We start from the raw sequence: 15990 nt of genomic DNA on the forward strand, positions 1-15990 counted from the left end.
ATTAGGGTTACCTTATCTTAGGGTAATCCAAAATTGGATCGTTCACGGTCACGTTTAATCAGTTTCCAATCGAACTCTGAATCAATCCAATTTTAATGTATGAGTAATATTATTTCTAATTCTATTAAAATCAATAATATTTTAATTAACATATAACTGAAGGATTTATTAATAAATGTATTATATATTTCAAATTCGTAATAAGAGACAATTATTTTGTCTACATTAAATACAAGCTATAAGATATTTTATAAATGATAAATAGTGAAAAGGAATAGAAATAGTGTTAATGACAAAAATGTGAGTGATAATAAGTGTAACATAATATTACAACAAGATAATATGGAGTAAATAGTAAGTAAATGAATAAATAAATTTAACAACTACTTGATCTACTATTGCCATCAATAAATTATGGCGTAATTTATGGAGTAATGTAATGGTCGTATTTTATAATTAAAAAATAGGAATTAATGTTTGAGAATAATGGGTAATTAACGAAGGTCAGGATCAATTAGAATCAGAACGCTACGTTTCTGTGTTAAAACATTGGATTCACTGTCCGTGAACAGTCGACATTGATCTGCACACTGTTGCCAGCTCTCCGAAGTCATGCCATAGTCTATTTGACACGCCAGAGCATTATAGTTTTCAGGGCCTTGTCTAAAGACTTTTAGGATAAAATCAAATCAAGTATACTGCTGCATGCATACAGAAAATTAACTTTTGTATTTAATGAAGGTGTCAGTGAAACATCTAGAGCCACTTAGTAAAGGCATTACTCGTATTTCATCCCGCATTTTATAAACGAATATAGATGAGTTACAATGAAATCTTCTTGAACCCTGCCATCCTTTCAGCCAAACATCAGTGGTTTTAACTACTCAACCATTTTTACTCTTCGTTATCTCTGAAATTTGGGTCACTAAACACTCCACAACCATTGTCATGATTGAAAACCCCTCAACATTGTCAGCAAGCAAAAGAGAGTCGTTGTGAATTGCTGCTGGAAGATTCCAACAAAGGGGGGACATAAGGATTAAGGGCTGAGTAGATAATTGTGTGGGGTAGAGAAACGAGTTTGGACAACCACTGTGGTACGCAGGATAGCAGCGTTATCTGTAAATTATTTGCATTATCTCTGCATATGACTAAATTTCGTCTGTTTGATCATTCATTTCCAAATTTAACGTCAATCAAATCTTTGTTCGCATCTTCTTGGGCGAGTATGATGTGGTAGATTATGCCCAATGCCTTTAAAGAGCAAAATAAATGGCGTCAAATTGGTTATTAGTAAAAGATGCTTCTTGATTAGAAAAGAACTGAATTTCATAAAGTGGGTCACATAGATGTGAAACGTGCTGCAGAAAGCAGATTTCACTTGCTGTATTATTTTTCATGCGATGAGAAACCCCCCCCCCTTTAAACCCATAGCCAGAGTTTGAAGTATGGAGATGGGGCCATAGTTTAAAATGACATTAATATATCCAGGTTTATAAATTGAAAAGCGAGAATGGCTTGAATTCTTCAGGATGCTCCCCAGCAGCCAGTAAAGCATTAAATTAGTTGCAAGTTTGGGAGCTAATGTGCTGTAATTTACAGTAGTGCAGAGGGAAGATTTTTATTGAGACTTAACCTATTTGAACGCGGATCTTTCTTACGTATAGTTGCTCTTCGGTAGTAGCTGCAATCGACTACAATAATTTAGCTCAAGAGCTTCTTTTATAGAGAAATTATATTAATTCAAAACTTAACATTTAAACCTGCACCGTGAGGCCGATATTTTGTAAATCTAAATAACCAGAATCATTCTCGGAGGGTCCTTTGTTGTTGGGCACCAATGACAGCAGCTGTAACACAAACCTACTTAACGGAACATATACGGTCGCAGACGAGTCACGACCTGTACATGTAGGGAGACAGTGACGGGGTTCTGTGAGCACGAAGTGGGCAACATCATTTGTTGGGAAATGACATTGGAACGAAACTATGCTAATGGCTAACACAGCGATGTACCCATTAATAATTCCAAACACTTGACTGGCTTTCCTACTCATGGCGATAGCTCATTAAAAATTTAATTATCAGACTTAAGCGCAATATTCTTGTTTGTTAATAAAACAATGTATTACAGAAAGTGAAAAGAAATTTAAATGGGCACTTTTTAAGATCATCTCAAGATGAAGATACAATCTGCGTACTGTCTTCAATAATTAAATAGTGAAAAAAGATAAGATTAGCAAATTTGTACTGAATAATTACTATTTAATTTTGTGACCGCATTCTTACAGGTTCTAAGCTTGTTTATGTCCTCCTCCGTAAACTAATGGTTATAGTCTCGGCTCTCTAACCGAGAGATCACGGGTTCAAATCCCGGGGAGGTCCAATAATGTAATAATAATAAAAACCAGTGCACTTCGAAGCCGGCATAGCTGATGCTAAGGCTTAAATGAGATTTAAATAAAAAGAAAAAAAGTTTGTTTATAATATTTCGTTATTTATTACTAGAATTTCAATTTCATTTTGTACACGTTTCTTTGTTCCGTATTATTTTCTTCTAAATTTATGGTTTAGTATTTGCACTTCATTATATTCTCAGCGTATTTTCATAAACACTTCCGTAAAAAATGGATTGGAATAGTTTAAAATGTAAATGAATAGTTGTAACATTGGCAACAACAACTCTGACCCATTTAAATCCACCGACTTAACACCTGAGAAAACTGAACTTCCTGACCTCGCTAACATTTGCACTTCCGGTGCTTATCTTGATTTAAGTTGGCCAACTGTGTCTGTTCGGACAATTCTAATCGTCATAACCATAAGCACGACGACAAGTGATTTACAAATTCATCAGCGAGACGAGCTTGTGCCGCTCCAAATACAATGTTACTTATTGAAATATTGGATTAGATTTCGTTTAATCGCTTTTGGTTGGTTGAACCAAACGATTAATATTCTTTAATCGTTCCAGAATCTGTAAAATGTAGGGAGGAAATTTTATGCTAACCCTTTTAGCATAACATTTCCTTCATAGATTTTACGATTACCTTAGGAAGTTTTTCAGTAGAATGTACATAATTGAAGTTTAGCGTTAAGGAGAATCAGGTTATGGATGTATTTACATTATGAATACAAAGTTTTCTTACCTCTGCAAATTTTATACTGTAATTAGTAATACTATGGGAATGTGTGGAAGCTCAAGTTAAGCGTGTTACATCACGTATACATCTAGAACTGAGATAGGTCCCGAAACATCAGGGACTCATGTAGCCCGCACTGGTTCAAACAGGGGGCGGGGTCAAGGCCCGGGACACACAGGATGTCTGTGGCACGAGTCGCTCGGCGATAAGTTTCACAGTCAATCTTACCAAAGCAGAAGTGTAACTTGTATCATTTTCACTCCAGGTAATGTGTCGGGAAACGGCATCAAAGGTTTTAGTGCTGCTCTTACAAAATTCCTTCTTTCATTAGGCAGGGATGAACTTAAGAGGGCATTTGGACTAATCATCAGTCATGGCCAATTCCAGAAAAAAAACTGTACGGATAGGCATAATCAAAGAAAATCCCATATACCATCTATGTGACCTAAGAGAAGGAGGAAATTCAGTACCTAATAGTAATAAAGCGTATGATTAATATAACGCTTGTAAAAGTTATCTCACTCTTAAGAGGAAGTGTGGACGATAAAATGTCTAAAAATACAAGTGTCTCGAGACCAAACCGATCAGTTAATTTGTTTATTGCTTGCTCAGGCTGAGTACATAAGCCTAATTAATTGATTGGCGTTAACAAACCGGCTAAAGCCTGGTTTATGTTGTCACGGCTGAGGTTTTAATTTGTCCCCCTACCCCACCACACCCACTTCTAACAGACATCACATTTGCGAAGGGTGCGGTGGAGGGGGGGGGTGAAACAATCAGTCTCAGTGGTCTTACAGCGATGGAACTTTCTGTAATTTGTTGGTTCGCTGTTTCAGGCAGAATTACAGTGAAAGTATTCACGTTTGCTCTGCAATGTCATCTTAACGAGAAATTCTTTTGTGAAAACGAAGATTAATACTACATAATTTAATTCCTTTGCCTTTTTCATCTCTTTAGTCCTTCACATCCTTTGGTACACATCAATAATTTACCGGAAGATGTGGATACTTACGGATACAGCAGACGGCGAGAAGCCGGATACTTTCGTCCGGGGGCTGACACTCCGGGAAGAATGGTTTGAGGATGTACAGGCTGAAGGTGAGGGCTACGATCGCAAGGGAGCAGGGCCGCACGATCATGCACTCGATCCACAACCGGATGAAGGCCAGGAAGGGTCCGAAAGTCTCCATGATGTAGGCATAGTCGGCTCCGGACTTTGAGATCATGCAGCCGAGCTCGGCATAGCAGTAGGCTCCCACCTGTAGAGCAAGTTACAGGTAAATGCTAATTATTGTAAGGAGGACATCTTGGAAACAGAAAACTTAAAAAGGGACAAAATAATTGTAAAATTAAGAAATATAAGGACAGTTATGGAATTAAATTATTTATGACTGATATTGAATGCAAATCATTCTCAAAATTAGTTGTAAGTTATGAGGAAGGGACATATAAAGTAAAAGTACAACTTTTATTGTAAGACATGAAAAATCAAGAAGACGACAATGATCGATATAGCTGGGAAATAAATTAGATTTAAAAATAAACCCGTAGTAAAACAATAGGTCATAAATTTGTATAATGGCTCTACAGACAAATGATGTTACGGACCCAGCGTGTCATCTTTAATTTTATATTACTAATAATATTTCTTAATACTGATATATTCGTTATCGCTTCTATTCTGTTATAAAAGATAAATATAACCATTAATATGGTTCAATGCATATTACATAGAAAGTGCTAAACAATTAACTTACAGGACGGGATAAAAGATTTAAAAGCATTAACCTTTACAGTACAAAAGATTTACATAATCGTACTACGAGACAAGTGATTCAAACATGATTGTATTTTACTTTTTAAAACTAAGCATGTTTAATGAGATGTAAAATATATGACAAACGGTATTTCTCCACACCTTGGAAACATTTAAGTAAATAAATTACGTAAATTCAAAGGATCTAACTCTATTCCGTTTCCATGCCTAATATAGACTCACTTAATCGTGTTCTCAATGTAATGGGAAGTTTTAATGTCTCTAAGAGACTAAATGATCGATAAGTCGATAGTCGAGGAGCGGTGGCGCGACATAACCTAATCGATAGGGCAAGGTCGAAGTGAGTGAACTACGAGTGTTTACCGACGTCCTTGCTTTTGTATAGTTGAGCTTTACACTGTAAACATGTATAAAGTAATGTATGAACTTCGAAGCCAATTTAGGCTTTATAGAATGTGCAGATTAGTATGCGTTGGTTATAAACACGACTCTGAAAATTATCTGCAACTTCATCATAAACCGTAACACAATTTTGACTATCGATGCTCAGGGGCATTTCATTGTAGGATTTCGCCAACCGTCTAGTAATGATGGCCTACGAGTTGCCGAGTAATAAGGTGTTGGTATCACATAATATCCTGGCCCAGATTTCTCAACGGGGCCGGTGTACAATCATAAGTCGTGCGTTTGCGAAACTGTCGGCCCATAATAATGTTCTTATCTTCTATAACGAACCAGCGAAAAAACAATTAGGAACTACGTACATATTGAGATTTAATAACATTTTTGAATTACCTTTGAAGTTATCTTTTAGTGTAAGGTATTCTTTATACTGATCGTCAAATCTCTCTAAACATAGGTGTGTTTTCTACCAAAAATGTTCTATTCACTACTAACAGGCAAAAGTTAAATGTAAAAATACCAATGCAAAAATATAACTGTTGTTATGTTATAACAGTGTCTCACTTTACACGCATTTCTTATGTGTTTTAGATGGCGAAACAGAGTTGTATTACAAGTATATCAAAGTTAAAGTATACGAGGTCAAGTTAAAGTCATTGATTAGGCTTAAAGTACGTCAGAGTATAGTTAAATTGTTTTAAGAAGTTGATCCGAAATATTTCGTGCATATATTTTAGCGTGTGTACACATTTAATTACATACTTTAACATCTTGAAATATTTATGTTGTCCAAAATATATAAATTACTAAATCCTTTCAACAATTAAAAGTACTGAGTAAGTACTAAATAAAGTTGAATTGATTACTTCAGTTTAATATATACTATTAATAACTGATGTAGGTTGAAAAGTGTACCGATGAAACATGAGGTATTCCATAGACATTTGAAGTATAGTAATAAAAATTGTTGAAAATAATCTTTTCGTATTTAACTACGTACATGTTAAATTATTAAACCAAATAGAATGTGGGCACTTGCTGTTATAGGATCAAGGCAGCACACAATGTTAATTGTCTAGAACACATTTACATACTTGTCTACTGACATCCTTTCGAATTTGTTTTTGACGAGTGAGTGAAGAAAATAGCTACTTCAAAGAGTGAGTGAATAAGGAAGAGGAATTAAGGGTGGAAGAGACGAGGAAGGGAAGGGAGTAGGAGAGTGATGGAGGGGTGTAGGGAAGAGGGTGAGAGGAGTGAGAATGAGTGTGAGTGTGAGAGTGAGAACAGGAATGTTACTATTAGTTTTTCCAACGTTTATTGTTCTATGATCTTTTATATAGGTATGTCAACTATTCAGCCTTAGCAGGCGGCTACACCGCGAGACGATCCACATGCTGCCAGCAAGGTCGTACGTACCGAGGTAAAGACAGCTGATAAGGTCAAGCTACGTCACTGATAACGAGAATGTGAAATTTTTCTCCATTCACTCTCTTCTTGTCGGCAGTGTCTGAAATATTGTCTAGTTGTGCACCATAAGCAGTAATACTACAGCAACAGCATCCCATTTTCATTAAATATTAACTGCCAAAAGGATTTGTATAAAATCTATATCCAAGAATGTAAAACGTGTAACAGGTAAAATACGACCATTTTTTCTTGTAAACTTTTGTGAACCTAAATTCCTATTTTGGCAATAATTACCGAATGCAATATATAATAAATCAAAATAATTTTAGAAAAAGATGTATCTAAATCCTTCAGATGAAATACAACTACAGAAAAAGTTAATTATATAATTAAATTAGTAGGCGGTTTTCATGTGTGATCTCAAGCCCGCTCAGGACATGCTTTGTAAAATGCGTCACTTAAAAGTATATTTTTTATAAGCATCCAAACTAATCGCCTAGCTCAAAATTGAAAAATTTGAGTTGGAATATTTGGTGGATTTTTATACACAACAAAATAATTTACTAAAAAATCTTTTCTTAAATCGTTAGTACTCAAATTTATGATCGTTTTAACTGCATTTACTGACCATTGGGTGGTCAAAACCTTTCAGTGAAAACATTTTTAAGATGTTACTAATATAAACCATCTAAAGCTCAAGCAGAAATGAGTACTATTAAATACAATGTAGGAGTTCAAATAAAAATGCTTCAGCTCTGAAGATATAAAATGAGATCATTATTGATCGAGAAAAAGTGTCATGGATGATGATGACTTTAATTGTCCCATAACTTGATACATGGGTTAAAATTACATTCTTCTAATTCTTTGGAGCTCTTGATTATCCGAGAGTATAGAACACTGTCCTTACTCTATTCAGCTACAACGAATCACTAATCGCAAGTAGAGATCATTCTTTTTCACTATGGGGTTTATATCTTGCAAATAAACATTCCTAGTACGAGAAACATACTAACCATGGAGAAGAGACCAGATACGGTCCACACGATGAGGGCGACATTGACAGACCCTGTGTACTTGAGGACGCCGGTGGGCGAGACGAATATCCCGGAGCCGATGATGCTGCCGACGATGACGGTGATGCCGTTGGTGAGGGTCATCTTGGCTTTGAGGCAGACCCCTTCATCGTCGCCTGCCGTGGAGCCCTCGGCGAGACTTCGTAACGGGGTCTCCTCCGGAGTCTTGATCTTCTCAGCGGAAGTGCTTCTGGAGTGCACCATGGCGTCTGCTAGCTTGAGCTGTCCTCACACACACGCACACACTCGCACTCGCGCGTCCGTCACGTTATCATCGGCTCCTGGAACATATATACATAGGTAAGAAAATCAGGCATAATGTGCACTTAATGGAATCTAAAAGCAATAAATGTCTTTCAATATTTTAACGCCAGGAGATATGAGTAAATTGGAAGACACGCGTGAGAAAGAAAATTACATGTGCCGAGAACTAAAAGTACACGTTTTCAGATAAGAATATTACACGACGTATTCCAAGGTGCATATGACGGAGGTCGAGCAAATCACTATCACATGTCATTATTTACTTGTCTCAGAACGTGAAGTTTACAATAGCCTGCCTGCCACAAGTCAGCTGCTTGCGAGAAAAACAAACAGGATCAATATACTAGATGACCGAATTGGTGTGGCGATAATATACTTGCTTTGTAATAAGTTCGTTAGGCAGTCGTATTCATAACATTTCAAAATGTTTATCGTCTAAACATTTGTGAAACTCTTTATAGTATTATAGGAACTCATAATACCCTTGAATAATGTTTCAGAAACGCTCTATAATCAAAGATAATGCACAGTATACACTGAAAGAAACATGTACTAGAAAATTTCATTTTTAAATAACTTTATTCTTATTTCAGTTTCTTGATTTAGTGATACCTTGAAACAAGGTTTAAAATATACGTTCCTTAAAAGTATTAAGAGTGCTCTTTACATTACAGCTATTAAAACAGCAAGGAAACGGATAGAAAATCGTTTCACAATTTTTGACTCCTTTATTATAGCTACTATAGCAACTTATGTATTTACTAGATTTTTGCAATCCCATACAGTTTTAAGGTGGTCATCGTACATTATTTTGAGAAGTAAAGAATAACATTAGTAATACAAGCGAATACGTCCAATCATTTTTGATCGTAAATACATAAACAAACACGATTGCAATTGTTGTATAGAGTACTGAATCTGATAATCTAGAGTGATGGATATGGCCGTCTATGCAACATACTTATCTGGATTAGGACCTCTCATAGGGCAAAAGTAATGTGTTTTAAATACTCATATGGAATATAATAATACTGTATTGCAAAAACTGTATAGAAAACACATATGCTTGTACTGTCTAGATATCTTTTAAGCTTCAAAATATAGACTTATTTTTTTTAACTATGTATGAACAAATTCGTTGGTAATAAAATGTTGTCGTTTACTAAGTGTAATAGATACAAATCGCGTCGATAAACAATCGATGGTTAAGTTCACTTTACTGGTGCTATTACCGGTCGAATCGTATTACACCGTTCAGAAGTTCGTGTTTTTTTTATTCCTGTTTACTTGTGTAGATCTAGTGAGATAAAAGACATTCTTTTTTTTCAAATTGATGCCAGTGGAGGTGTTTTTAGTTCAGCTCATCAAGGGCAGGAAAACTAATACATTTATTAATGTAAGCATTATAACATTATACATTTCTGTGATCGGGACTAAATTTGCTAACTTTTGTATTTTTTATATATATATATATATATATATATATATATATATATATATATATATATATATATATATATATATATATATATACTCGTACAGGGTGTTTCGTGAGAGGTTGGTACAACTTCAGGATGTGATATTAGACACAAAAACAAAAGAATTAGGCAAAAATGTCAATATGAACATATGTTTTATCTCTCTTGATTTAGTGTATTTCCATATGTGTTTTTTATTTCAAAACTCCTATCTCAGAACCCCTTTGGAGCAATGACATGCAAGCTATGTTAAGGGGGCCATTCACCCAAAAATCTTTTTTGTATTTCAAAATATTTGGTAAACATATATAGTATATCTTAAAACATATATGTGGTGTAGATGAAAATATTTAGGCAGGTCTCCCACCCCCGAACACCTCTGGTGATGAGGGGAGGGGCGAAACCTGAAAAAATAAATTTTTGCGAAAACATACATAACTTTTTTTGTGGTTATTCCCTTAGCCTAATTTTTTTATTTTAAAGACCATACAATTTTACATTATCTGTAGCATGGATATTATGCAGTCACTTTCCTTTTTTGATCCATAAATAATAAACCAACAATTAGGTTTTCATTTCTGAACTTTATGAAAAATATGTTATTGTATGAGTTCTATACACTTTACCTTTACATGATAGGGATAATAGCCATAAGTGTTATGAACCTGTGTGCAAAATTTGAACTCTGTATCTCTAAAAACAAAGAAGTTATGTATGTTTTAGTGAATAAAAACACGGGAAATCAAAACAGCGGAAAAACAAGAAAAACGAAAATAATTCCTTTAATTTTAAAATTTACATACCATTGAGTCGTTATATCAAAATTTTTTTCAACATGATGTGTTGCTGGAACTAAAATAGTCCTGCTCCATAAGTAATTCCTTCCTTTTCCTTATTTTTATTTTCTTTTTTCATTTTTTTCAGCTTGAGTAGGCGGAGATATTTCTTGTAGGCTATTGTGGTTCTTTTTTCGGACTGAGCAATCCTCCTCTTGTCTCTTGCCTTCATGTGTTTGAATGATTGTCTTCCTGGAGATAACTTTGCACCTTCCATCAGACCTGTCTGCACTTTATTTCCAAAATTGAACTCAGAAATAGCCTCCGCAGCAGCACTTTCGACAATCCGCTTTGACACATTTCTAGTCTTTGGGCATTTTTTTCCAAATCGAACTATGCAGACACTCGTTTGCATTCTGAGTTCTGCCTTTTTGACATCTTTCTAAAAGCTCTGGAACCATGAGTCGCTGGTACACAGGAAAAATATGTTGTAGAACAACAGGCGAGATCGCAGTTTTCAGGTTTTCAGTGTGCGGCCCAGGTTGTTCACCCTTCCTTCGCTTTGGCGCGGTTATAAAAGCACCAACTCTTTTCTCCTGTAGGGCATTTACTGTTTCTAGGAGCTGAATCTGTAGAAACACAATAGTGGAGGGTAGCTAAAATTTGTTGTTTCATACTGGGGACATTTTTTGGATTGCTGAGAATATCGTTTTGGTAGTATTTTGTAAGCTTGGTAATGGTCGTGTCTTTCAGGCTACCAAACTCTCTTCCGCCAAGCGTAATGCCTTTAGCCTTAGCCGTTTGAACTACATTCCGCAAACCTGTTCCCAATCTTTTTGCAACGTGGTTTACGCACTCTTCTTTTTGGACTGGAACGTCTTCACCATAAACCTTCAGTTTTTGGATGTGGTTGAAACAGCTGAATCACCATCGGAAACAATCGTTAGGTACCGAAACTTGTACTCTATTGACCTTTTCCAGAGTACTTCTGCTGCTTTTGTTTCAATTGCTGGGGAAGATCCATCATAATTTTTGAAACACTCACATTTGTGGCCTTGAAACCAAATGTCGAACTCTGGTGAGTCTGGTCCAAGATAGTTTGCGGTAATCGCACAGATTTGGCAAAATTTCGATAGAACAAATAGTCAATTACTAATCCTGTTTGTATTTCAATGACCACACCTATTCCATAGTTATAGGTGTAGCCTCTTTTGTGTCATGATCCGTCGTAACTAACTCCAATATAATTTTTTGGGTGAATGGCCCCCTTAAGCTGTCTAAAGGAAAAATTAAAAAAAAAAAAAAAAAAATACCTAGTACTACTTTCCATTTCAAAATTAGGAGTTATACTTAAGAATAAACGTTCCTCGTGTAAGAAAGCATAATCACCAACTGAAATTGAACTAATTATTTTATTTCTTGACCGATTTTCAGAAATTTTGTACTGTTAGTTCTGTCATTAAATTTTTCATTAAATGGAAAGTGATATAAGTATTTATTTTATATTTTCCCTTTAAGTAGCTTAACATAAATGCCAATTTTCATGTTATTTGCTCCAACGAGTTCTGAGATACGAGTTTTAATACAAAAAACACATATGGACAGACAGACACTAAACGAGACAGGACAAATGTTCATATGAACTGTTTTGCTTGTTTCTGTGTCTAATCTCTCGCGAAACACCCTGTATGTATATATACAATTTCAAAAACATATAGATCATTTTTTGCAAAACCTTTCTTTCAACTAAAACTTGAACCAGCTGATTCTACAGTTCTTTGCAAAATATAACTCTGTATATAAAATGTGATTAACATGTCTTATAAATTTAACAATGAGAGCCTGCAAAACCTCAAAAAACAGGCGTGCATTGAACAAAATATGATGGGCGCTCGGAGGGTTAAGAAGTATCATAGCAACATTTTTTTTTAAACTGCTAAAACTTACATTCGATATTTCAAAATAACTACCAAATCTCTCTTTCAACTGTGTGGGGAATAATCATTACCATTTGTGTTGTTTTCCAGTGAAAAAGTTTAGTACAGGTGGTTCCGTCTTGTATATTCACCAGCACAAATTCATTCCTGCACTGTTCTTCTGAAGCAAAGATTAAAAATGTAGTCTATGTTCTGAACTAGCGATGCAATCAACACCTGATCTCATAAAAGACTCACGTTGGTCCCTAAAATGATTCAATTTTAAAATTTATTTTTTCCTTGTACAGATCTGAAAATACAGCTGGTGTGCAATTCAAGTTTTTAGTGCGTCAATTGTAGGATAAGTAAGGGGGAAACAGCTGTTATATGTAAACTTGACAGTACTGCTATATTGAGTTAGTACACAATAAAAATGTAATAAAACGAGTAAATTTTACTCTTAATTCACGTTTGATAAAAATAACCGTTGTTCACCACAAGGAGCAGTGTGGCAGAGTATATTTCGAAGCTTAAACTACTGTTCAATAACTGTCTAGCTATAATACAAGCTGTTAACACCTTCACTGCGGCTTTATCTTGAGTAATAATAGGTATTTTAATAATACGAGAAACGCACTAGAGTGTCAATGTGTTTTACTCGTATTTCCGACATCGGTTTCGCCTGGTTTTTATCAAAATAACTACTTTTGGTGTTAGTGATAAAAACTAATATTGTATTTAGTAAAAGAATATTAGAAATTGTAATAGTTTAATAATCCTTTTTATACCTTTTTTGCGTTCAAAACGAACAACTATACAATTTTAAATTTATGAGGGCTCTTAGTCACTTTAACATTTTAACGATGATTTTTAATATCACAACAAAAATAAAATAACTAACAAGATTAAAGAGAATATAAAATCCGTATCTTTCATAAAAGTTATATAACAACAATGGGAATCGTTAATTTCATTGTTAATTAACATCACAGGGCTGGTCCAAGGTGCGTTTTATAATTCACTAAAATTGGTGCCTAAAATACCACAATCACTTAATTACAATAATATCTAATGGATACGCTGCAAAGGGAATCGTAGTACTGTGAAAATAATTATTCCGATAAATTGTGCTCGTACTTTTGATAAGTTTGGGAAGGATTGGGCGTATTTTTACTTTTTAAACCACTTTTGTTCTTAAATTATGAGAGTGACCTAAATCCAAATTTGGCAAAAAGGTGTGGCGGACTATTATGTCTCTTGCCAAGGTCCCCGACCCGTGTGCCCAATCACGCGCCCTCAGGGTCATTTCACTGTTGTCACTGCTGAGTGAAAGGAGAGCGAGATGATCAAAGTAGAGCACGCTGGTATGATCAATTAGAGATTCTGTAAATCCAGCAGCAGAGGAAATGATCAATGTACGCCTTAGTGATCAGAGCGCATCCTAAGCACATAATCCATTTGAGTATTTCATACTTTTTAAAACTATTGGGTTATGGAAATTGAGTTACACGTTACGGAAGAAAAATAATAATTCGTAATTTTACGAGAATCCTGAATGTCCGAAAATATACTATTACGTTTGTTTCGACCGAGTATGACTTTTATTACTGCATAAACATAACGTAACATGGTTTGATGGACCGACGTTGTGGAGTGTGGACTCTACGATAACGTTCATGCCGACCACGTGACAGTCAGGTCGCTATCAAACGTGTTCTTTTATAACAAGGTAGAAGTTCATTACACCAGGCACTGTGTAACAGGCTTCGCTGAGGTGCATGCGACATTTCAAATCTATAGCTACATGCGTTACTATGTCGCATGTTAAAATCATATATGACAATTATTTACAAATTTATTTTTATGGTGGTCCATGAAACTAATGTGAGAATTCACTAACCCTCAACAAAACCCCCATAGAGTGGCATGCATCAACGACTTTAATACCTTTTCATGCATTGTGTAACGATATATTTCTTATATCAAGCTTTCTGTTTCATTACAGAAAACAATTGCGACGAATACTCCATATCTAATATTTTACGAGCCTTTTAAATTGTACTTCGTGACCATTTTCATTCAGTCCATATTATAATTATTTCTTCGTATTACGAAATGAAATAAAATAATAATACAGTCGAATATTGATTTTTAAAGTCTTGATTTGGAATAACCGAAAGAAAATGTTCTTATTTGTTTTACATTTCTTATTGCTTGAGTTTCTATCATAAATGAACAATTCCAGATATTTTATGTGGTTTCCAGGTTTGTTCAGTGCATTGCGGCAAACAGCTGATCGACATGCTCACTAAATTATTGGTTTACTCCAAGTGTTTACCAAAACCGAAGGGAATATTCCACTGCCCTTCTTCTTTTCAACCTGCTCTAATCAGCTACATTGTGGATTGAGCTGGTTAGAAACTCAACGTTATTATTCCATTAAATTACCTATTCAAATATGTATCGATACTCTAACTAACATTATGTAAATGTAACTCTAATTAATTGTTAAATATTAGTATTGCTACTCCCTATTTAACCATTTCATATTATGATATAAACAATATAATATATTTAAAAAGAGCTTTAGTTTGTTTTTTTTTTTGACATTAATTATAAACATAAACGTATTGTGTGCGAGTTAATAGTATAATAATAATGTTACGTTTAATTATTCAGTGTGACCCCTCTCAATGGCTATATCCCCAATATACAAACATTCGATTCTTTTTACATTATAAACCCATTATGCAACTAAAACTTTTGATCGGTGATTTACATTATTTACAAGATAATTTAAAAATTTGACAAACTATGTAAGATTTCGGAAAAAATGAGATTCAATGAGTTAAAATTCTTAACGCAGAAATAAGGGTTGAATGAACCCTAGCACAAAATCTACTATGGTACTGGTAGTTCTAAAGTTCCCAACTAGGGAACAGACCAATTTAATGCTGGTTACAATCACAATATAATATATAAGATTACCATCCATCATCTTGAAAAACGTAGGTACGCGAAAGATTAAACGAGCATTAATAAAATGGCAACAATGCGGGTCAAGTTTTCTACCCAGTAGAAGAACCCTCCTCGCCAACGTCGGTGGAAACTCAATGAACACGACCACCTGACAGACGGACGTGACTGTGGTTAACGATCAATCGGCTCCAGATGTCGTTAGTCACAAGTGGAGTTGGCGTCAGTCAAGAAAAACTGATGCCGTTTCCGACCCGAGGTGAATGGAAGGTTGCATTATGGAAGTCACGGGTACAGCATGCTGCGAAATGGTAATGGAATACTAGGACTCCACACATGGTTTTTACACCGGAATCCAGAATAACGAGCTTCTAGGAACTTATAAAACCATGCGTCAAGAACTCATACAGAAAAAGTTTTTTTTATCCACCCGCAGATAAGAGAGATTGTGTCAGACTACTGAATGAGTCCACGGGTGGACATACGTCAGACAGAACTTATTTCTGCCTACGTAGAAATGAAGGTTCTACAGATCAGTTTCAAAATATCATGCGGACAGACAAACAGATTTACAAAATAATAGATAGAAATTAGATTTTCCAGTCCCTCGAATCATAGGTTTTGCTGACGCTCATCCAATAAAGAGTATTAAATCATACACATAATTTATCCACTGACTATTTTCTATACAATACCTTGTGTTCCGATTATTCTATAAGCGAAGTCGATGACTCTACCGAACTATTAATCTTTGCCATTCCAAGACAGGCCA

General features: G+C 35.1%; 1 protein-coding gene across 1 annotated transcript in view; it reads right to left on the reverse strand.

Annotated features, from left to right (window-relative positions):
- The window catches only part of LOC124359419 (Y+L amino acid transporter 2), a 141437-nt gene that overhangs the window by 75445 nt on the left and 50002 nt on the right, over positions 1–15990 (reverse strand). Inside the window, exons 2-3 of the mRNA XM_046812150.1 lie at positions 7749–8089; positions 4156–4402 (exon numbers count right to left, since the gene is read on the reverse strand). Of these exons, the coding sequence (XP_046668106.1) occupies positions 4156–4402; positions 7749–8012 (511 nt within the window). The 5' untranslated portion in view covers positions 8013–8089. The remainder of the gene's footprint in view (positions 1–4155; positions 4403–7748; positions 8090–15990) is intronic.

This window comes from Homalodisca vitripennis, chromosome 4 (genome assembly GCF_021130785.1).
Source record: "Homalodisca vitripennis isolate AUS2020 chromosome 4, UT_GWSS_2.1, whole genome shotgun sequence".
Classification (NCBI taxonomy): domain Eukaryota; kingdom Metazoa; phylum Arthropoda; class Insecta; order Hemiptera; family Cicadellidae; genus Homalodisca; species Homalodisca vitripennis.